This window comes from Coturnix japonica, chromosome 7, assembly GCF_054131305.1.
Source record: "Coturnix japonica strain WE chromosome 7, WE-NBRP24, whole genome shotgun sequence".
Lineage (NCBI taxonomy): Eukaryota > Metazoa > Chordata > Aves > Galliformes > Phasianidae > Coturnix > Coturnix japonica.
Window position 1 is genome coordinate 17,506,636 of NC_140669.1, and position 24,755 is coordinate 17,531,390.

Consider the following 24,755-nt stretch of genomic DNA (forward strand, 5'->3'; position numbering starts at 1 on the left):
TCTGCAGAGAAGAAAAATCATATTGGACAACTTCTCTATAGCCACGAAGAATTGAACTGGTTTTAAATATTTTATTGTCACGTGAGTCTTAACAAAAAGCCTTCAAAACATTCTGTACATTTCAAACTATTTTGAACCGCAATATCCATTATATAAATGTATGTGTAGAGATGCCATGATGTCTCTGTACAAAGATGTACAATATGTACAGTAACATTAAATGCAAGCTGTGTGAGGCAGAGCTTAGGCTTACACATTCATGCCACCGGTTAAAAACAAGGCATAGACCCAAAGCTTCAGTTTGTGTGCAACAACTAGTTCAGAAACAGATAAATGTGTATATATCAGTATTAGAAAGGAGTAATTTGATCTTCAATCTCAGTTCAGCTAGAACAACATGCAGCTGACTGGAAAAAAATACAGTACTGTTCTCGTGGATTTCTAGCACTGCATCACTTCCAGAGGCCGAAATGTCTCTTTGGGATTCAGCTGCTACTTTTTGGTGGAGCAGGGACAGTGCCAGAGGACCGAAACTTGGGAAGATACAAACCAAATTTATTTTCTATACCGGCAAACGTGGCTGCAGCAAGTCTGTATCCACCGATGTGTTCAGGGTTGGCAGGAGGAAGATCTGAAATTCGAGTTTTCGGTGGGGGTTCTGATCCAGAAGGTTTGCTGTTTGAAGGAAGAAAATGAAAAAAGCTTTTCCACTGTTTAAGAATAGTCGGGTGGGGGTGATTCATACACTGCTTAACGGGCAACTGAGACAGATAAGAAGTTAAAAAAAAGTTAAAAAGTGAATGTTTGACTTACAGGCCTCCAAAATCGACATAAAACCACCTCTGCAGAAGTTCATAAGTGACCAAAGTTACACCAAACTGGGGTGAAGATCTGAACACGCGAGCTGTAGAATATTGCAAGTTACAGTGTCAAACAAAAGGGAGTTTCTCAGGAGAGAAGTTGAGCATTTTGTAATAAAATGTTGAAGTTACATTGCTTGGAATCAGACTTTTTAAATACTGCTCTGGAACAGCAGCAGGTACTAACTGGGACAAGTGGGGTCACTCATGATATTCAGTACGCATCTCTCACCTGCGGCTCCCTTCCAAAAAGCCGAAGGGCCTTCTTCCTTTAGAATCTTTCCAAAACAGTCAATAACTCCACTGTATGTTGTCTGACCGGCGCGAGCTGCCACTTGCAGTCTTGTCTTGATGACATCAGCAGGGGTTACCAAAGAAGCAGCAGGCACACCTTTTAGAAGGAAACCACATTTAATTTGCACAAAGATTCTTGTAAAAGATGAAACTCTTCTAACTGAAAGATACAACGCCAAACTTGAATATCGTTTTCACAAGAACTGGATGTTACTAAAAATGCAAGTTCTTATACTTGAAGCTAATATAACTGTTGGTATTGTCCTTCCATTTCTTCCAAGCTTAAAGGCTATAGCTGAGAGTAAAGAAAATAATAGGTGAAACATTAACAGTGATTTTCTCAACATCCCATCATGTAGATGAAGCATTTTTAAACTCACACGTAAGTTATATATGAAATCAGAAAGGAGATCTATGGCAAAACTCAGCTGTGCCACCTCACTATATTTTCACAGTCTACAAAACATTTTGCAAATTACACAGATAATTCACCTGGGAACTTAAATCTGAACCATCCATGTGTTAAAGGTGTTAGCAAGGAAATTATTGCTTAAAATACCTGTTCTAAATTATTTCCTTTCTGCTGTTTGGGCTGTTTTGTAGGAGAATAGGTGCTGCTTGCAATTAGGCAAGACACAAAGAAACAGGACAAGGAAGGTGCTTTACAAGCCTACCGTGTATCAGCAGCACAATATTAGCCAACTGCAATGCAAGAGCCACTTCCAAGGCACCACTCTCAGCTTTCCAAGTCAAAGGAAGGACACAGTTCTCAGAACCGTACAATTGTTTTGCAATTAAACTAAAAGTTTGCAATCAAACTAAAAGATGAGTATTATGAGATAGAAGTTAATGATATTTGTATGAACTTCTGTGAGTGCAGCAAGACAGACAGTCCTGCATCGTGTGAGAGTAAACAGGGCTACACCCCTGTTGCTGTTTTCCCAGCTGGTCTCTCTCTTCCCTCTGACACCAGAAAAGACCCAACTGGCACAGAGCAGGTACAGCCAAGCTCTGCACCAGGTCACTGTGGAACTCACACGCAGGGTACCCACAACTGATGAACATACACACTGCTATTCCTCACAGCTGCAACCAGTAACACTGGCCTGTCCCACCCAAGGGTGTTTCTAAACTACACAGAAGCCAACACTGACTGGTTCACAACTGAGGGGCTGCAGCTACCTGGAGGTGTTTGAGAGCAGTGGAGATGTGGCACTGAGGGATGCGATCAAAGGGAATGGTGGGCATGGGTTGTAGTTGGACTTGGTGACCTTAGAGGTTTTTTCCCAACCTTAATGATTCTATGTTCCTGTGGTTTCCACTCTGGTGATCTTAACAGGACCTGCCCTTCTGCATCCTCTTAACTAACCATCATGACAATTCCAATATCCAGTGTTTTACAGCGTGTGCCAATTAGCAAAAAGAACTTACCGATCACCATCACTCATTTGTTTATATTGAACATTTTCGAGAACCCTTTAAAATATTTGACATTTCACAGTATGATTCTTCAGCCTCAGATTCTTTACAAGAAGTTTTTTGGCAGTTGCCTTTGAACTAAGTTTCCTCTCAGTTATTCAGGAATCCAAACCCAAGTAAGTCATTTTCTTCTTAGCTCTTATGGTATCTCATTTTACGTTCATCAAAGATTCAAATTAGCCTTCAACTCAGAGAGCACAGTAACAAGTAAAACCCCATTGAGACAGACAGATCAAATTTGACTACAAGTTGCTGAGCTGCATTACACTGTTTATCCACATTATGCAAATGTAATTAGCTCTCATCAAAATTACATCGCCTCCCACTAAGGATAACAGTGATCAAATTTAGATTAAATCAGACACAATAGTACCATACCCTTCCTTTATATGGGGCTACCGAATGAATATTAAATATTACTTACTAAAAGAAAAAAAATTACCTGCGATGGCTCCAGCTGCAAGGAGATTAAGCCCTCCCACATGGCCGTGTTCATCAGCGAACATCAGCTTGCTATGAGCATAAACAGGAAAGTAGATGGCAGAAAAGGGAATGTCTCTGAGGAAACATGCTTTGGCACCCTGTCACGCAGAAAAGAGACGTAATAAAAATACATTTTGTAAATAAGGTTAAAATTGATATCCAGAGCCCAGGACGCATCAGCTCTCTTGATCTACTAGATAAACAACATGGAAAACAAACTAATTCAGGAAACAGAAGATGTAGAATTGAACTCAAACAAAAAACTAAAGCAGGCTTCTAGATTAAGGATGATCCAAGGTTCATACCTAGGTTTACGCAGCAACAATTCTGACATCAGTACCTAGAAGTACCTTTTATATGTGATGTGTCCAAACATGACAAAGAACGCAACAAGGTCCTGATGTCTCTCACAATGACCACAAGCAAAGAAGCAGTGAGACAAGTCCTTGCATGTCAATTCTTTCCATCAAACACAAAACCATCACTAAAATACCATCTAGGTTTGTAACACCTCATACTGCTCTGCACAGGTGATCACGTAGCTGATAGAAGAAGCTGCACCAAACGTCTACCAAAAAGGGAAACCACTGTAGGACACCAAGTACAGAGAATCTCGTGCCTTCAGTCATTTCCACATAGACAGTTTATGCTCTAACATGCATTTATGCAGTTACTCACAAAAGATAATGCAATTCTAAAGAATGGCAGGATTTTTAGTAAGCTCAATTGTTGAATTGCTGCAAAGAGAAATAATAACTTTGTCCCGTGTAACAAAACATCTGTGATCTTTGGGAAATCTAACAGTTGTTAATCTGATTTATTGAATTCCAAGCAAAAGCTGCAGCTCCAGAAACAAATTTGCACATTTCTATACTATTATCACAGGTCTATGACAAATCAGGTAAAGCAATGTTTTGTAAATGCACAGATAATGCAAGTGCTGAATTTACGTATTACCCCTCGTGCTGACAGAAGATAAAGCAAGAAATACCATTCCTTGTTTAAGAAAACTAATAGCTTCTGCTCCATTACATCTGATCTGTAATGATGGTACTAAGTGTACCTGCAGGGAAGGAATCTGTTGACTGGCACTCTGCTGAAGTACAGTACAGTATGAGCTTTTTTTAAAGTGGAATTTGTTATTGACAAATCCCTCCATTTAACTTCTTAAAAATCTGAATCCTGCTAAACTACACCACTGTTTCGCTGCCATCAAATTATTAAGACAAAGAGAATATCCTGCTGCAAAGGTAACAATAGAGATAACAGAGATTCAAAATAAATGTAAGAAAAACACGCAGGAAAGGTAAAGAAACTTTTCACAAAACCCCACCAAATGAAATTATCGGCACTAGAAGCCAGCAGGTCTGCAATACAGGACTCCCTGTAGCTCAGTATAAAAGCCCAGAGGACAGAATGGGGGAGTACTTTTATGTATCCCACTGCCATTAATATAGAAGTGGGTTTTCTTCAGTTTTCCACTGTGGGAACTGCCCTGCAGGAAGAAATTGGTTCTAAATTCAAAAGGTTTCTTTGTTTTTAACACAGTCTTTGTTTCAACACTGTAAAAGTTTAGCATAAAATATGTTAGCAGAGCTATAATGAAGCCACTCAGAGCAGACACACATACCTTATAGAGACCAAGAAGGCCTAAATCCTTCATAACAGAGAGGGCACTGACTCTGGGTCCTGTAGTAATTTCTCCCGCTACCTGCAGCCGAATCTTAACAATCTCCAGTGGATTAGTGAAGATGACCTGGGAAGCTCCTGCCTGCAAACCCAAAGAAAAAGAAAGTGAAACGCATTATTGGGGCATGTGGTGACAGACTGACTTTGCAAGGTGCAGAGTGCCTTCACCTCTCATTCCACTGGCTCATATTCTCAAATAAAAACCCACGAGTGCGAGTTAATAAAGCACTTGTCTGGAGGTTAAAAGCCCACACCAGAAATCGTGGTTTTGTACAGAATTCTGATTCACATAAATTCTTACATTTACCTGTTAATATTCCACTGCAGTGGATTGAATTGGTTTGCCTCTGCAATTCTCCTTAGCATCACTTCCTACAAGTCAGGAGACTGCACAAAAGTCCATCAGCTAGTGCACTAAACACTACTTGACAACAATGATTAGACTTGTACTGCTGGGGCATCAAACGCTTACTAAGAAGACCTTATGTTTATTTAATAGTAATCCATCACCAATGAGTAGACATGCTATTAGCATTTAGTCGTGATGCTTTTTAAAAAGTAAATTTGCATTTAATGGTGTAATTTTAAATAATTAGAAAAGGTGTTTGGAGTTTTGTTTAGTAGACTGTAATTCTCCTAATTGGAAACAAAACAAATTTTAAATAGGAAGAGTAACATTTCAAAATATGATACTAGACACAAACAGGAGCCCGATCTTCCTCTGAGCTGAGCACGGCGTTCCACATGCTAGAAATGTTCTGCTCAGGAAAGAAACTCTCTTTGTAAAACTGAGGGTGTGTGCAGAAAAAAGATAAAAATAAAAATCATTGGTCAGCTCACTGTCCCACCTCCTGGTGTTCCCTAATTGATTCAGAACTAAACACTAACCCTTTTTGTTATGTCTCTGCTATAGCACATCTCCTCCTCTCCAGCAACAGGCAGAACTGAGGTTAACCTGGGAGCACATCTTACAAGTTGGAAACTTATTTTAGATTTGAGAAAAGGGCCTCAATAGATCTTATAGAAAACAAGGAACATTCTGAGCACTCTGGTAGTGGCTGTGTGATGGGGGTCTCAAAATCCTCACTGACCAAGAGAAAGACACCTCGGTCAGTACAGACATCTGAAATCCCTGACCCAAACAGTGGCCTACCAACCTCTGCTTTTGATTAATTATCTGTACTGAAACTGTCTGGAAGACCATTGGGAATTCCTAGATTGGACAAACTGGCCCCACCTTCTCTATTTCCCAGACTTAATGCATAAACTTTTCCCAGTTCCCTGGTACCACTCATATCCAAAACTGTTCTTCAGACCTTATTAACTTCCCACGTTACCTTTTCCTTTCCAGTTAGCACAGCCCTGTGCATGTAAGAAGCAATGGTTGTCCTGCTCGGAAAAGTTTCAAAATAAACAAAACTTACATAAATCTCATCTGGCAAATTCTGTTGAACAGTAACCAATTTATTTTTTTTTCCCCATATTGCATTAAAAAAACAATTTTCACTGTTTATAGTTTCCCTACATGTTTTTTTATACTCTGGATAAAATATTAATCAGAAAACTCTTACTACATAATAACATAGTGCATCATAGAAGTGTATCTGCTACCTGCCTATTTAATATGCATTCTTTGTTTACACACATGAAATTCAATTTTTTATCATTTTTTATTTTTAATCTGTTGTAAATTAGCACATCCTGCAGAGCAGCCAAAATAACCCTTCCTATTTGCCTAACACCCACCAAAGAAACACAAATAGGCCAATTCATAAACATTTCTATTTTCTGCACTGAATTCAATCTTCCTGCAATTAGCCTCCTCCTCCCCTAGGTGCACAACTGCCTCCCTCTGCTGCTCTCAGCCCAGTTCTGATGCACAAATGAACAGATAAGGCTCTAAACAGAACTTCTTCATAATTTAGCAGCAGTACTAAAGTGTTACCAATTTTATGCTGTTTATAGAGAATTACATATAACAATATTAGTAGTAAAATGACTTGATAAGCAGATGACTGAGTAAAATAAAACAAAAGAAAAACCCTAACTTGTATTATCAGTAGAAAAGCTCTTAGAAAGCCCTTTAATTGCTTTGAACGTTGTGTATACAACCAGCTTTCTTAAAAAGAGCAGTAACCATTAAGACACTCAGTGAAACGCTGCCTATCAGCAATGCAGGCTCCTGCCCAAGCCTCACTCTTTCATACAGTTACATCTGGAGCAAACTTTTATGCACAAGAATAACTCAATTCACATAAAGATCTACACTGAATTCAGCTTTGTGAACAAATGATGTCCTGTCACATCGTATGTACAGGTAACGTGCAACACAAGAAAACTCACTTGTTCACTGTGTGCTTTTGAAGAACTGAATGGGAGGGCTGTTGGTTTTGTTTTCTTGCTGAGGAAAAGCTTGTGTGTCTGATGAAGAATGAGGTGGAAGGAAGGCACTGCCTGGGTTCCCAGCAGCACAGCAAGTGTCTCAGAAGGGGATGGAGAAGAGATCTCCAAAGAAAAACAAACTGGCAGCGCAGAGTTGCAATACAAATCTCCGTGCTTCTGTGCAAATCATTGGCAATCACCATCATTCTTTCTCAAAGTACCTTATTTCAGCTGTCAGCTATGTTTTTTATATACACGTGCGCACATATACACACACAAAGGTACACACTACGGTCCTGGCATTTCTTTCACAGAAGGTGCACTAAATCTAGATTTCCTCCCCAAGAAAATCTTCCTTCGCACATAAATTATAACAGACACTTTAAAAAAGGTTGACAAATTTGTTTCTGAATGGAGGTTATTCATACACATCAAAAATACCAGTAATAAAAGCTTCTACTTAACCTTAATGTCATGTAAAATAACTCTACAAGGAGCAAATAAAGGAACTAAATCTGACAGCAAAGGTTATGAGAGAAAAGATGTAGTTTGAGATCCCAGAGCAAACGCCTCATGACATGCCAAAGGCTGAAGGAAATACACAAATGACCCTGCAACATGAGACCTCTTGCCCTTTCCAATTCCACCCAGAGGCATATGCTACAAAGGGGGAGAGGCCTATTTTGAGCCCTTCCTTCCTTCCTTTCTGAAACCACCACATCCTGGACCACAACCATACCCCATAGAAGCAGCTAAAATAAGATGCTACTTAAAACAGCCTACTTCAAACACATCAAAAGAACTTGCACTTCTTTCTCAAGGCCAAACTTTCATTGCTCACGCACCCACAGCAAGTTTATTGTCTCTTTTACTAAACAGTACATTTCTTCATAAGTTTAAATGCCTGCAAAGTAAAGCAGCTACATTTAATTCTTCTCCTAACTTTACCTGTCTAAAGTATATGAAAAGATATACGGTATCTATCTTCAAGACTTTGAAGAGCAGTATCCTGACAAGTAAATTCTGGGACCTCTTCATATACATATAGGCAAACACACATATCTCCCTCTCCTAATCACCAACATATGCACTGCCTATACCTTCAAGAGGGGTTCTTAGACCCCTTCCTTCTGGCACCCCACATCCTGCAGCACAAATTGAAAATGTCTTTCACATAAAATGGAATTCATCCACTTGAAATGCTAAGCCTCCTGCACACTCCATTGATGGAAAAATTTAGTTCCTAGATCATAGGAACTACAGCTCTAATTTACATGCATTTTCATCTGCTGTGACAGTACTTTTGCTCACTTACACAACATTAGATGTCAACTTATACGGTTCAGCTGAGGATGAAAAGTTACCCTACAGCACCAAGCCTAACATGTATCATGTAGGTGAGTCTCTTTGAGTAGCACTGTTCACATTAGGCATGAGTTTTCTGTTTCCCCGGGATATGGAAAGCATCACTAAAGCCTAACTCATTCTCCCTACAACCTAATGGTAGCTGAAAACTCCAGAGGCAGAAATGCTAATCACCAAATTACAATGAAATTTAATTAATTACAGTAACAGTAGGGAAATAAATTGTTTTATCTGAACATGTGGAAGTGTGGATAGTGCTGCTGCTGATTAACAAACCAGCAAACTCTCAGAAAGGTAGGAAGATGGGATATCAGTTTCATCCATCAATGACCAGAACCCTTTCCTTGACAGGTATGACCTGACCGATGTAACTGAGCTGCCCCACGCAGTTGTTTTGCAGACTTCCAATACAGCCACAACTTGAGAGCAGCTGGGAATATTTGGGCTTTGACAGAGCAGGCCCTGCACTCCCCAATGGCATTTACATTGCCCAGAGGCTAGCAGGTACGTTTCAAGAAACACAGGGCACTGGCTGACTGCGGGAGGTCCCTGCCCTGCAGTAAGGAAGGAAGACTGGCAGGCAGCTTGACCGTACAAATAGGCCAGTGCTTTGGTGGATGTCTTTGGTAACAGCTATGAGATTTGTGTCCTTTTACTGAGGATAGGAGTTTATTCCAAAATCTTACAGCAGTTGAGAAAAATATCTTCTTAACGCAGTTCCTGATTCTGTTGGTTGCCCCTTTGTGGGATGATACAGCACTTCTCACAGAGCTGAGGATGCTGACTGCCACACACAGGTTGCCTGGAACCACTACCGTCCTAACATCACAGGTTTTAACTGTCCCTGTTTGTGGGTCTCACAGGACTACAACACCACACATAGACTTTAATACAGCAGTGTCATCCAGAGAGGAGAATGTGCATGGTCCACTGCACTACTTCTATTGCTGCTTCTGCCTCCTCCCCACAACTTTGTTGATTCCAGGCTGTGGACAGCAGTGCACACAATGCGTTTCTGCCCTGTCTGCGAGAAGGTAGGGCTCCAATGGTGTGGAAGGTTTCTGCCCTAAGCAAAACACCTAAAAACCAGCTTACCCATCTGTTACATGTAGAAATGAGCATTATTGCTGTCAATCAGGAGAAGAGTCAGTGCTGAACACAGACAAGTGAGAGTCAGAGGTAGTAAGCACATCTCCAAGAGCTACACATAGGTATAATCTGTTTCTTCTCATGTTACGATGGGGTGAAAAGCATATTTTGAATGTATTCTTTTTATAATGTACTCTCAATATAACAACATATCCTATCTTCCTGTCTACTTGAGAGTTTGCTGATTTATTAACATTTGTCAAGACATTTTTAAGAAGCCACAAGCTACCTAAATCCAGATGATGAAAACAATTTTGGGATAGATAAAAGGCACATAGTGCCATAGTAACCCATAATTTTGGGTTAACAGAGAGAGAAGGAATAGAATTGTGGAAAGATGAGGAAGAGAAGTAATATCTCCAGAAGAGAAAGCTTGTCTGCCCCAGCACATTGAAAGGGATTAAGGCTGCTTGTGGCAGTTCCTTGGATGTAACTGTTGGTTATCTCATAACATTTTGTAAAAAAGCAGAACACAATGAATACAGTAAATGAGAAGATCAACACTACTTCCAAGCAAGTCAACATGGAAAAAAAAGCTGTCAAAACAAGGATGAAAAAGACTGAGGAGAAAGAGGACAGAAGCAATTATATTGCTACTATTTCAGTTAATTAATCCTTTCAGACATTTAGAATAAACTTTATATGCTTGCTAATAATGATTTTAGTATTTAGGAAGAAGTGAAATAGCTAAAATGACATTAAAAAAAACAAACAAAAAACAGTGCAGATAGGAAAGTCACCAGCTGGTAAGATTATTGGATAACCCAAACAAGGCTGCAAAGAAATTAAAACAACTCTGAGGTTGCTAAACTGGCCAGCATCTGCCCTACAGAGGCCAACTTTATCTAAATCCTCCCAATTGGAACAAGTAAGTATTCCTATCTTCTTTGAGTCCAGCAGAGGGCCACAAAGATGATGAAGGGCCTGAATCATCGTCCACATGAGGAAAAGCTGAGTAACCTGAGTGTGTTGAGCCTGCGGAAAAGGCAAATGGATGAGGCCTGGCTCTTCTTGGTGATAAACAGTAATAGGATAAGGAGCAATGGCCTAGAATTTGAACTTGGAAAGTTCCATACAAACTGCAGAAGAATTTCTTTATGTTAAGGTGATGGAGCACTGGAACAGGCTGCTCAGAGAGGTTGTGGAGTTTCCACCTGTGGAGATATTCAGGTCTCATCTGGAAGCCTACCTGTGTGACATACTCCAGGGCATCTGCTTTAGCAGGGGTTGGACTCGATCTCTTGAGGTCCCCTTCCAACTCCTGCAGTTCTGTGATACTTTTTGGAAGATAATATCAGCTACAACAATCAGCTTGTACAAAGGGTTGTGTCTGGACAGCTTATCTGAAACTAAAATTTCTCCCTGATTCTTATATGTTTAATACAGTAAGACAATCAAAATGTATTTTGAAGAAGGAGTACCTATCAAGAAGCAGAAAAAAACCCTAAAAGGAAATCACATTTAATACAATAATTTTAGTATAAAACAATGTAAAAATAGTAACTGAGTATGAGATATTTGTTTTAAACTGTGAATTAACCATAACAGAGAGAAGAATACTAATGAGTTCTGCTATAAATGATCTGTATGCGCTTTCCAGAAGAAAGGTTAGTCTTTTGCTTGCTATACATCACAGCTGCTTTCTCACATTTCTCAGAAAATAAACTTTGTACACTGACAGGTGAAGACTCAAGCATGTACCAGGCTGCCAAATTCAATCAGGCAGAACTATAAGCAGCCTCCCTTCAGGGCTGCTTCTTTGAATTAAAAGTTTGCAGAGGTCAACAACCTTTCTGCCCCAGGTTTGTTGTAAGCTGAGGAGGTTTTTTACTAGCTTGTCAGCCTACTCAACTGGAAGTTATTAGTGTTCCCTGCTACAAAAGAAAACTAAATGAAGCCTTAAACATTTTACAGGGTTAACAGCTCTTGGTGAATCCCACAAATGAAATTAGCCAATGTACAAAAACAAAAAAAAACCCCTATCATTAATACCAATTCCAATCATTTACAGCTTGCTTGGAGATCTGCTAAATTAGAATCCTCCATCTCAATGAAAACACTGTTTGTTTTTAACTATATTTACACGAGGGATGTAGTTAGCATCTGCAGCAACGTAGCTACATTTCATATGAAGTAACTTAAACAGAAAATTCACTCAAACTTGTAATCTGAAAGATAAGACTACATCATTCAGTTTTCTCACGTTTTCACAAACAAACAAAAGAATCACACATGGCAAGTTAAAGAGTGTATTTTTTTTCCTCTTGAAAACTTCATGAACAAACAGTTGGGTTTTTTTGTCTACCCCTTTTTTTCCCCAGAAGCAAACTCAAACATGATTCCTATAATCCATTCATGAGGAATAATGATCTTTCTCCACATTAACCACGAACATCATCCCAAGCAGAAGTACAGAATGTAGTCACACAGAAGCTTCTTCTGTGAATACAAACACCACTTAAACTGAAAGCTATGTAGTAGGCCAGAAGTTGTTAAAGCACATAATTCCAAGGGAACTCAGAATTATGCAGCTTTCTCAAAGAGAAAAAGTGCTTTTCCAGATCTTGTAAATGAGAAAAAAATATATAGTTCTGTTCAGGTCAACAAAGCACACATAAATAACTGTCACTCCAACTGTACTGCACATTACCAAAAATCAATTTTTCCTAGCAATGAAGAGTACAGGATAGATACTTACACAGCCACCAGCAAGGATCTCTGCAGGGAGTGGAATGGAACCATCTTTCTTAGTAAATTTGTCTCTGACAAAGTCATTGACCTAATGAAGATACAATATGTTACATACAATTTAAAGGTATCCTTCCTCCTAACTAACCTATATCAAGTACATCTGTAACCATATTTATTTAGAGTGCTTGTAAGTGGTCATCTTTCACACATTTTAGGAAACAAATCCTGTGTTTGTTAACAAACAAAAAGATGTCAGAAAAAAAAAAAAGATACGTACAGTTAGCTTAATAGCCTTTTCTGGAGCAACACCTATCAGCTGTGGTAACAAGCCTATAGAAACAAAGACATCATAAGGCAACATTATCTTCCTAATAACGAAACTAGTATTTTATAAGAGCTCTACAGAAATGTCTTTCTGCACATGGGATTTCCTTTGAAGTGGATGGCAGTTACCCTAGGAGGTGGATGGCATTTATGTATGTGCGGCTGCTAGAGCATTGGATATTCATACCTATAGGATTTTACAATTAGATATCTGTTGAAAATGGAATGAAAAGGGTGAATGTAGCCACCTTCCACAACCAAATCAAATTTGATACAGTTGTTGTGCAGAAACAAACAAACAAAAAGGTAAAAGACTAAATCATGTACCTCATCACATGCCTATTTATATAAGAATTAATTTGACTTTATTAGAGTTTTTTAGCCCCTTAATATGATTTTCCCATAAATCTTAAACTTAAAACAGGAGATTAATTAGGAGAGATACACACAACTATGATAAATTATTAACTACACTCTACCACCAACCTGACATTTCTCAAGGCTCCAGTTTTGACGCAAATGATGCAAAGGATTCTCATTAGTTGAGTGCAACATTAACTTCTTTAAACTCTCTTACAGTTAATTATTTTACTTATTATTATTATTATTATTATTATTATTTTTAATCTTGCCAAGAGGAATTATCAGTTGTCAGAAAACGATTTTGAAAGACTCATGCCCCTGGAAAACATCTACTACCAAAATGAACAGCCTTTTGATATAAGTACATACACCTTACAAGGAGCTAATTGGTTTAAGAAAAAAGAAAATCAATAGGTGGCAGTCTCAACTTCCTAACATAGATTATAGCAGCATCTGTTATCTTTCAATTCATTTTCTCCATAGTAATCCTGGTATTATGTATAAAATCATAAAACTTAAAGGGCTTATTTTTATTAGAAATGCTCATTTCCATGCTTAGGGAATATCAATTTGTTAGAGGTGCTCGCCAATTAACAAATAAAGAAATCCCACGCTAATAATATCAAACATCAAATGACATCGACAAAACTATGATGATGCAGCTTCCCACTCTCTCTTAAGTGAAAATGATGGCTGAGATTCATAAAAGAATCTTCAAAATTCCCCAAAGTATTTAAGTCTGTAAATTTTTTATAGTATTTTTATAGTATTAAGTGTAGCACTTAACATATGCAGTGTAGTGTTTTCTTCCAACACAGTACCTTCTGTGTGATGTACAGACTTACTATGCAGAGGAAAGGTAGTTATTAAACACAAAGAAAGGTTGACAATAACAAAAAGAAATACTGCCCTCCCAGCCTAAATCTCTGATCCACCACAAAAAGAAAACCCAGCTCTGCAGTGCTTGTACTATGGGGGTGGGGGGTGAAAGAAAACTACCAGACAAAACACAACAAGACAATTCCCCACACTCTGTCTCCTCCTTTATATGAAGCCAAACACCCCAGACACACACACACTGTATTCTAGAGAACCTGGGATTCAGCACAGTCTAGCAGGAGAGCTTAGAAAATACTTCATAATTAGTTGGATGTCAGGTTTCATAAGCATCATAGTTTTCCTGATGAAAAATTAGAAGTTTTTACTTAAAAATATGAACTTTCCAATATCCATTCAAGTCTATTTTTCAAACTGAAGTATTGTATCATTATATATTAGAAAACAATTTAAGCTAATCCCATTCAGAAATATAAGATTCCAGTTACAGTCAACTCCGTAAATATTTCTGTCATTTCTGTTTAATACTCATCTGCAGATGATCTGAGTACATGCTGACCATTGAAGATAACATTCTCAGAACAGCTACACAAACCTCTCATGCTAAACAACCTTAAAGACAATTACTAAACATATTCTTTAAAAGTGTAACAAGTTGACATGACTCTCCCTCAACATGCACTCTTTCCTACTCAAGTGTGAAGCAGAGTTTTTAACTCATCTATGGAAAGCATTTGCCAAAAGTTAGAAAACAAAAATAAAAAGTGAGTAGTTTTAAAAGCAACTGTGCAAAATCATGTTGGGGTGAGGGGCCGAGAAAGAAAACAGTACTTTAGAAAAGAACTGCAGAAATCATGAAGTCTAAAGTAGAGTCATAAATGTAACTCCAAGGTGTATTGGTTTTAATGAGAGATCTGGCAACAAAAATGGAAGAAATTTACTAGGAAAAAAAAAAAATTACTGAGATCACAGCTATTTCTTTACAAACACTAACAAGGACCAGCGTCCTCATGGACAGAACACACTGTAATATAAGAGGACCAAGTTAGGAAAACTGTGTTCTGTTGCATGAAAACAAACAAACAAACAAACAAACCCACACAATTAAAAATAGACAATTCAACTAGATATAAATACCAGAAGATTGACTAATGTATGCACCCTTTAAGTAAGTTATCTTGTTGATATGATACAAATGCTTCCATAACCTTCTCCTAAGCTAAAAAAATAAGCAAGATAGCTTTCTATCTAACTGGTGCAACTGATAAGAAGTTGCTTTGAATTCTTAACCTGTGTTTTGGAACAAAGTGATACATAAATTGCAGGCTGCAATTTCTTGCTCACAGTAGTCCCAATACCTGCAGAGGTACGAGGAATGAGCAATCTGGCATCCAGTTTAACAAGTATCTTTCAGAATGACTATTTTCTTTCTTTTAATAAAAAATACTTGCTGTAAAACAGATATTTACTCTTCATGGGCTAAAATCCATTCCTCATGATTGCCCCCAGCCAAAAATCACAAACCTCGGTTTGTGAGATATTCTTGTCCACAACACTCACACCACAGAGATTAGGACTTTAAACAAATCTGTGCACCAAAAAAGCCAATCAGTAACAACAGAAGGCCTCGTTTTTCCCAGCAATTATGATGAACAGTGCTCAAGGGAAGTTAAATATTCAGCTCTATGAGACAGAAGCAAAAATGTAAATTATATCAAGTTTCACATTTTCCAATAAGACTACTTCTTGAGGTATTAAAAAAAAAAAAAAAAGAAGAAGAAGAAGAAGAAGAAAATCCTCAAGCCAATATATACATTTTATTCACTTACCTCTGTAAAGACCAAAAAAGCCTTCAAAACGCAAAACCTTTTTAAAGCAGTCGAAGCTGTTTTTATACATCAACTCTCCTACGACTGAACCAGTGGAGCGCTGATTCTGCATACGAGTTTTCACCAGGTCTATGGGATACACTGCTGTAGCACCAACAGCTGTGAGAAAACATTCAGAGCATTAGTTCTGCAACTTCTCTGTTGGTATATAAATAGTACATAAATGCTATGGTGAATTTGTTTAACAGTAATTTAAACACACAAATATATACAAGCTGGTAAGATCGCTGGTATGTTGGAAGTAAGAAAGAACAATACTGAGAATCTAGAAAAATTTTCCAGAACAGATTTATTATGTATTGTATAGAATAAGGTATACTGAACAAAGAAAACCAATCAGAAAAAGAAGCAATAAGTAATAAAATAAATAAGCAAATGTGTCTCTCAAGGGAGTAGAGTTTCAGTTGTTCCTAAAAGGGTACTAGAATAGAAGGGATAAAGGAAGATGCAGTGGCACAACCAGAAGTGGCTGCACTCTCCAATGCCTCATCTGCATAACCAAGAAAATGCACCTTAGATGGTCCCAAAGAGTCTGGCAAAAAGACTGCTAACCCGGGCCTGAAACCCAGACAAATCACTCACCTCCAGCAATTGAGCCCAAAGTGAACCTGTAGGCTGACTCAGCTATCTGGAGCCAGATAGGCCTGCCTAGCTCTCCAAACGATTGCTGTGTGAGGAAAAAAAAAGTGAAAAAAAAAACCAACAATGTTTCAAAACCTTGCTGGGAGAACAAAGACACAATAGATCTGCTTTTATGAAGGTAAAGAAAGATTCCAAGACGTCTACTGAACAAAGCATATTTTTCTAATACTCCTTACATCCATGTTCTTACATTTTCCTAGTATTGCCAATAAATAAATAAATAAATAAATAATCAATCTATGCTCAAGATAAAGTAGATAGAAATATAGATCAACTTTTCATTCTATTGCCATCAGACTTCCAAGGGATGGACACCCCTTGTTAGCTTAAATAAAATTCAGTATCTCACAGATAAAATGTATACTCTGATGACAGATGCTAAGATTATATATACACATTACTACATAGAATAAACATGACATTTACTACCTTCAAAACAAGCAAAAAATGTCAATTATTCCCCAGAGCATTTCCCACAAAGCTTTTTCAGGCAGTTGATGATTTGCAGACACAATGATGACCTCACTCACTTCAATTACATACATTATTATAAACATGCTGGGGTTTTAAATAAAAACCAAGTCTACACAAAATATTTCCAGAGGTTCAAAATCACATTATTTGATTCTTATTACATATAAGGTAATAAAGATAAGCTGATACGTAAAGATTCAGAAACTTGAACTGTAAAGTATGCCAAGTTTTCTTCCAAACATAACTAAGGGTGTTAGAAAAGAATTTATACTATGTATGTAAAGGTGGTCAAAATACTAGAGGTTAACATCTGCACTAAAGCAGATACGAAAGCCCATCTCCCAAAAGCAGACTCCTTTGTTCCTTATGTACAACCTGTATCATTTGCAGATGTACTCCTCGTAAATGCAGAGCTGGGATGTATTCAGACCTCAGAACACTACAGAGCGCTTTGCTGTGATGCACGTTACAAATTCTCTACAAAGATCATCACACAGATGTTTCACTGCTAACACTTACAATGTGCTTATCAAAGCTCTGAACTGTGAAACAACCACTGAAAGGCAGCACATACCTCAGTGTAAGCAACCCTGCTTATGCTGGCATTACACTGGATGTGCAAATCCCAGCCTTTATTATGTGATGTTACACAGTATGTACACAGGTAAGAACAACAACCTATGAAGTTCAGACGGGGAAAAAAAAAAAAAAAAAAAAAACCACAACAGGATTTTGTACCATTTTTTCTACAGAAAAAAAAACATTTAAACAAACAAACAAAAAAACAAAAAAAACCTGACAATAAAGTAAACATGGTTGGAAGCTGCTTTCCATTTCCACCAAACCCACAAAGACAGAGCAAGTTTATGCAAAAAATTAGGTTTTCCTTTTAAAGCCATATAAATGCAGTTAGAGAAGTGTTTTCATTTTCCAGGGACAGATGGACCTCACAAGAATGATATTATCTCAACCACTAACAACTAATTTTCATTGTATCTATCAGTACTGTAAAATTCAGTAATAATAGGTTCGCTTAGGATATGGTCCAGTAAAAGACCATTCCTTACAAAAGAGAGAAAACAAAATTGCTTCCTTTTTGCTGTGCTCTCAATACGGAATGCAGAATAGGGTTAAAGCACTCTCTATTACTCCAAGAGCATTAAAAGAGTATGTTCTAGTAATGAGTAAAGCTTTTTTTCAGTGTGCTCATTTTATAACAGTGTTAAGCTCCAAAGGTAATTCTGAGGTGTAAAATAAAATAGGCAAAGTATTTTGTTTCATAATAGTCTACTCAGAAAGCGGAGTGCTATAGAATACACTGATTAAAGCCAAAGATGGCAGTTACAAACACAGTTACGAAACTTCAGCAAAAATACTTCTCATTAGTCTGGACAAACATTGCATATACATTCCTGCATCAACTCATTCCACCATTCTTGTCTTTTGGAATACACAGAATGGCTGGGTTTGGAAGGGACCTTGCAACCCACTCAGTCCCACCCCTGTGCAGGCTGGTTGCCCCCACCAGCTCAGGCTGCCCAGGGCCCCATCCAGCCTGGCCTTGAGCACCTCCAGGGATGGGGTGCCCAGAGCTCTTCTGGGCAGCTGTGCCAGGGCCTCACCATCCCCTGAATAAAGAAGTTTCTCCTTACAACTAACCTAAATCTGTCCACTTTTGCCCTTTTCCTATCACTGGACTAGGAAGACTAATAACATCAAGCACCCAGGGACAACAGTGTAGCAGATAATTTTTCAACCATAACAGTTGAACTAATGATTTTCCTATCATTGATACAGATCCTAGATATTCCAGTGGATACAATAATTTAAAGGAACTTTGTTGTAACATGTATAAAAAGTGAAGTGGAAAAGAACAAACTCATTGTAACAACAGGGGGGCCAGTAGATACAGTTGCCTTTTAACTAGTTTCTGATAACTCAAGAAAGGCTGTGGTCACAATTCAGTAACAAAGAAGGAATAGCTTATCCCTTTCCAGAGATCAGGGCGTGCTGGAAATTCCAAAAGGAGGCAAGTAGAGATTCTTCTCTTTTGGCTGCCATCCCTTAAATGAGGTTAAGGCGGAGTGAACCCAGGGTTGCACAGGTGAATTGCTTACTAAATACTGTCCTAATTCTATCTTTATAGCAAAGAACATACAACATAACCCACTTGTTAGGAATCTGTTTAAAGAGGGTTTTTTTCTTTTTACTTTTCATACATGTGTACACTTAAACATTCACTTAATTTCAGCAATTTTGATTGTACATAACACTTCTACCTACCTGCCTCTGGAGTTCTGCCAGGTGGTAAGGTAATGCACCCTCAGCCAGTGGTGCTACTCTCTCAATATCTGCCAAAGTTAAGCGCCTTAACACAAGGCAGAGGGAAGTAAATTACTGTTAGTTAAAATACCAAACATATTCAATACAGTATTCCTAGCCGCATCTCACAGAATACATCTTGAGTTATAAAAAAAAAAAAAAAAAAAAAAAAAAAAAAAAAAAAAGACTCATCATATTTAAATGCATGCCTAAGAGTTCTGCTATATTGCAATAAAGAATTCTTGGAGTTAGAAGGGCACTCCCTTCTTGTAGCTGTCAAGGGATCTCAGGTTATTCATAAGGGAGTTACTGATTACTAGTAATAAAGGATGTAATTCACACCTTAAACCTTTTCTAGGTATCCCTCCCCAAGAGTTCACATGCAAACAACTATGTAAAACATCAACAAAGTTAAGAATAGTGGAGAATTATAGACTTCTGGGATTACCATAATGTAATTTTGCTATCTTATATTTAAATCTATGACACAACAATTAACAATGGTGCTTTATAGACAGAGTTTACTTAGAAAACACCTGCACACACCAGCCATTTTATGGCAAATAAATTGTAATGAAATACAACAAAACACACAGATTTTAAAAATAAGATGAGGAGATTTTGCACAAAAAAACAACAATATGGTTGTAAAATGATAAAATTAATTATCATAAGTTACCCAGTAACACTGTATAAACCTGTAAGTTGGTAAAGAATATCTATTTCCAACGGTGTAACTTGTCCAAATCGGATTGCAGTCTGGGTAAATTCCTCTGGATTTTAAAGGGAAGGAGAAATAAAGCAATTGTGTTATTTGTCAAATTTCATCTTTATGGACAACTCCAGCAAATAACTTAAATATCACAAAAGAATGAAAACTATCATCAGGAAGCAAAATTCATAATGCAAAAGAAAAGGATAACTTTAGGAAGACATCTGTCTTGAAAGAGATCTTTGAAACATAGGCCAAGTATGATTCAAATAAATTCTCATATCATCAAGGTTAATAACAACACACACAAAATGTATTATTTTTTTTCCTCAAGTTTTGCAAAATGAACAGAATAATTATCCATTATCCATAGCTTTAAGGGCAGCTAACACATTTATCACCATCATGTCCATGCTTCTTTTCTCTGTTACCTCTCAGTGACCCCAAACTTATGTGTTCATCTATCCAAATTACACTGCACATTCATGACATAATTGGCAAGCTACAATAAGCAAGTTTTAGCAATGACAATACAGTAGCTTTTTTTCACAACACAAATCCAGGCAAGATATGTCTATGCATTTACATCAAGAATAAAAAAAAATGCCAGCTAACTTGTTAGCACTATTTGGAGAACACTGACAGTTATTTTATGCTTCTCTTTAGGGATGAAAAGTATGCTGAGCATATGAACATAAAACAAACATAAAAGGGAAAAAAAAAAAGAAAAAAGAAAAAAACCCCGCATGCTTTTTACCACACATAGACTTGACTGGTCCTGTCCATGCAGGTAATAAAGTCAATGATAAAATCTGTCATAGAATGTTTACAAAATAAATCCACTAATGCTTACAGCAAGACTGATGTCTACCTTTCATATGTACAGAGATTAACTATGTTCTGTATGTCAACATAAACTACATAAAACCACTCAGGTCAGCAAAAGAAGTTAGTAACTATTACCATTTTTCTAGAAAGGATTTAATTGCAGATAAAATAACCAGAGCTAAAGCAATACGGAGATTACTGATTTCATATGTTCTTGGCACCTCCTATCTCGAAGCAATAATATACCTCTTTCAAGGAGTGGTAAAATCCCCAATGAAATATTGTTTTGCAGATATTCATACAAACTAATATGGCCGGCAAGGTTTCAGCCAGAGTTCCAATTCTTCTTCTTAGTGAGCTACCTGAAAATCATTACTAACCAACAGGGATGAAAATAACCCTTAAAATATTTCTACAATAGTGCTGATGTTGCATACTATGCAGCCTCTGACTTGCCTTACCCTGTATGCAACACCAGCATACAGATTGGGCAAAACTAAAACATTAATAAAAAGTAGGAAATATACTTTACCTTTTGTGACTTCAACATCTTTTCTTGTACCTGCTATATTACTGTATATCTTCCTAACAAGATCCATGTTATTCAAAAGGGCATTAAATGCATTGAAGTAGGAGAAGCTGACCTGATGTGAAACAGTTCCACCAGCTACCTGTAAAAATGAAATGATGCCACTAAGTGCCTCAAGCTCTTTTATCCAACATCTTATTACAAATTACAGAAATATTCATTTGGGCAAGTAAGGAAAGAAATAAAGGTATCTTTCTACTTACGTAATTTTACGCCCCTTTTAATACAAATACAACAGTAGAACCATTAAATGGGATATTTTTTGGCATAAACTGTAATAAAGTTATCCTTTGCCTTATAAACACTACCTGCAGATCTTGCCAGTCACAACTGTAACCATTCTAACTCTACATGCTTATTTTCTAAACATTGAACTGAAAACAATGTAAGAGTGCATAAAAGGGCAAAACTGTAAGGAGTCTACACCCATTCTAGTCTGTTCTATATGGAAATCTAAAAATCAGATGCTTTAGCCCAAATTGATATTCTTTCTGGGTAAAATATTGCTTGCTCTGCTTTAGGCAAAAGCACAGCAGACTAACTCAAACTGCATGCAATGGCACTTTAAGCCTGTAAACCAGACAGCAAAATTTTCTACCACATAACTGAGAAGCACTGCCATGTTTCATCCTGCCAACTCTACTACAAAGGTAATAATTTCTAGCACTGTGAAAGTAATAAACAGATAGGAAAAGAAAAAGTGGGAGAGAAGCACTAATGTTTTAAAACATCACAGCTATTAAACCCTGAACTCGAGACGTTTTTCTTCACACTTACTGAAACTAAATTTTCTTCCACAATTGGTGTCAGCATATGGGAGCGAAGGGTAACCATGACATCACTGAAGTCCAGCCCAGTAATCATGCCACTTTTATTTTTGTCCTTCAAAGCAAAGGCTTGTCTTGCATGTTCTGACTGCAGCTCCTACAATTAATATTCAGAAATAGTGTTTTAGCAAATTCTGTAACCCACTGTTCACAAAATTTTGACTTCGTTTATAATCTTAACACAATACAACTGCAATTTAAACTTTAAGGTCAATCCAAATAAAATAAGAATTCTGCGTATCAATTCATTCAATGCACAGATTCCTTTGTCATAGAACAGCCCCTATTCAATCTCTTCAATTGTAAGGAAATATTCACTTTTACTAAATAATTTGAGTAGTGATATTTGCATATTTAAGGCTGGCTGCTACACATTCCTTTATTAATTACTCAACTGCTAGAAAAAATTTGGATATTGATCTTAAAGATTCAGAGTCCAAGATTGAAAATGATTGGGGTTACATGGTTAACAAGAACAATGTAACAAGGTTACATTGGGGACGTAATCTCTGGTTGAGGTTAGTTTCTGAATTAAATTCCTACAACAGAAAAAGGAGACTGCTGACTCAATGTTGTATCTGCACAAGGTTTCAACAATCCGTTAATTTCATTAAAAAAATATTTAAACCCACATATTTATAGGATGATATTCAAGCTAAAGACAATAAGTAAGCACTCCTTAACGAACTCACACAGAAAAGTAACAGTTCATTGCTGCTAGGATTAGTATCAGAGAATTGTGGCTATTATCGGGCTAAGATCAAAATTTATAGTGATATTAATTTACTTCTAGAGATGAAAATTCATTTCATCTGTACATTGAAAGAAGGTTAACAACTAACCTGAAGAAACTGAGTGAACTCTGTATAGTTAAGATGCTTCTTTCTGTTATGTCCAAAATGAAGCCGGATGAATTCACAGTCCCAGTTGAAGGGGATCTGATGATGAACAGTAGTTTGTTCAAATACTTCTTTGACATTTGCTTTAAGGAAAGGAAGGTACAGTAAATACAAACATTCCAGGAAATATATTAATAAATTAAGCTTTAAGGAGCTGTTTAAGAAGTGTTTTGTTGGGAATAGTTACTAACTGAGCCTTTACAGATTTGCATAAGAACACATTTGCTATCCAGTGTGATACTTACTGTATTACTGCATAAAACTTTGGAGTGTTTTGCTTTAATTAAGTTTTAATTAAGCAGCCATTTCTCCTTTTCCCTTGTACATGACAAATAAGAGCTAATTTACATTCTGATACAAAAAATCAATAGTGGTTCTCCATCTCTGCCAGGAGTCAAACTAAACTCTTTATGAAGGGCACGCATATCTGCATTGCAATCTCAAAGAATATTTGTCGCACTAAGTATGGTTTGATTGAAATTTGATTATTACAATCATACAGTCTGAACATGTCTATTGAAGACAGGTATAAGAAATGCCATCTAAGATATATTATTAGCTCAGCAGAAAGCTTTTGATAAGGACATAAAAAAAATCGAATCCTATAAAACATAATTGGTAGTCTCTGTTATTAAAATGTTTTAAGATAAATGAAGACAGAGATGTCCTCATACAAATGAAGAAAAATAAAGCTCTCCTTTCAAGATATGGAGTTCTCTATATGTATACTGTACAACTGAAATATCAGTGTCTAGCATATCCAAAGTCAAAAGCCTCATCAAAATAAAAACAGTTCCTCTTATTCATACGCAGCATTGCCACACTGCAATACAAGTGTAGGTTTTGTGCAGATTATCTGACCAAATAAACAGTGCAACTGGACATCCATCCATGCCATGTGAACTCTTCAATATCTACCTCAAAGTACCTGAATTCAATAATCAAATTAAAAACAGATGTGTAAAAATACACATCATTTTAGCTGAAAACACCTCTGTTTTTCTATAAGTTTAGATTATTTGCTCAATATTGCATCAGTGTATCTGTTAATCAGACATATTAAGGGCATACTGTTGAACTACTACTCTGAAACAGATCTGTCAAAAGACAAAATATAATCAGAAGAACTTTAATGCCATTTTATCCTTCTGTCAAGATCGATTTACTTGCAGTGTGTTGCTTTCTCTGTGTTAAAGAACTGCTTGATTCATTCACTCAGATCTGTAGCTACTCTAGTAGTGGGCAAATCACTCCATGGTTTTATACTTTCAGTGAGAAAAGGAAATCTTTAGAACAAATATGTTTCAGAATGAGAACACACAGTAGGATTCTTTGCCTAGATCACTTGCTTCACAGATAGTTTGAGATTACCTATTTCAAGGGCAGACTACGACTATTGAGTGATTTAACTGTAATTTAGCCCTTACCTAAAGGTCAAACGCTGACGATAGTTGAAGAACTGCAATTTAAACCAGTTTCCAATGCAAGCTAGGCTCAATGAGGTGTTCAGGTAAGCAGGAAACTTTAAAAACTTGACTACTTTCAATTGCCCATTCATATCTGTTCACTGATACACTAAGTGAGGGCTAAGAAAATAAGATAAAGCATCACATTCATACCACTGAATTATATTATTTTGCCACATTTCCTTTGAAAG

General features: G+C 37.1%; 1 protein-coding gene across 7 annotated transcripts in view; it reads right to left on the bottom strand.

Annotated features, from left to right (window-relative positions):
- Positions 1-57: 57 nt before the first annotated feature.
- SLC25A12 (solute carrier family 25 member 12) overlaps positions 58-24,755 on the bottom strand; it is a 42,863-nt gene continuing 18,165 nt past the window's right edge. For 6 of the 7 annotated variants that reach the window (XM_085552524.1, XM_085552527.1, XM_015868517.3 and 3 more), the window contains 14 exons: positions 23,042-23,181; positions 22,150-22,296; positions 21,316-21,454; positions 19,923-20,016; positions 19,205-19,289; positions 16,388-16,472; positions 15,746-15,904; positions 12,670-12,722; positions 12,400-12,480; positions 4,747-4,887; positions 3,076-3,214; positions 1,093-1,251; positions 814-904; positions 58-675 (listed from right to left, as the gene is read on the bottom strand). In XM_085552524.1, coding sequence (XP_085408650.1) covers positions 486-675; positions 814-904; positions 1,093-1,251; positions 3,076-3,214; positions 4,747-4,887; positions 12,400-12,480; positions 12,670-12,722; positions 15,746-15,904; positions 16,388-16,472; positions 19,205-19,289; positions 19,923-20,016; positions 21,316-21,454; positions 22,150-22,296; positions 23,042-23,181 — 1,703 coding nt within the window. In that variant the 3' untranslated portion in view covers positions 58-485. The remainder of the gene's footprint in view (positions 676-813; positions 905-1,092; positions 1,252-3,075; positions 3,215-4,746; positions 4,888-12,399; positions 12,481-12,669; positions 12,723-15,745; positions 15,905-16,387; positions 16,473-19,204; positions 19,290-19,922; positions 20,017-21,315; positions 21,455-22,149; positions 22,297-23,041; positions 23,182-24,755) is intronic. The other variant, XR_014947960.1, reaches the window with a different exon arrangement.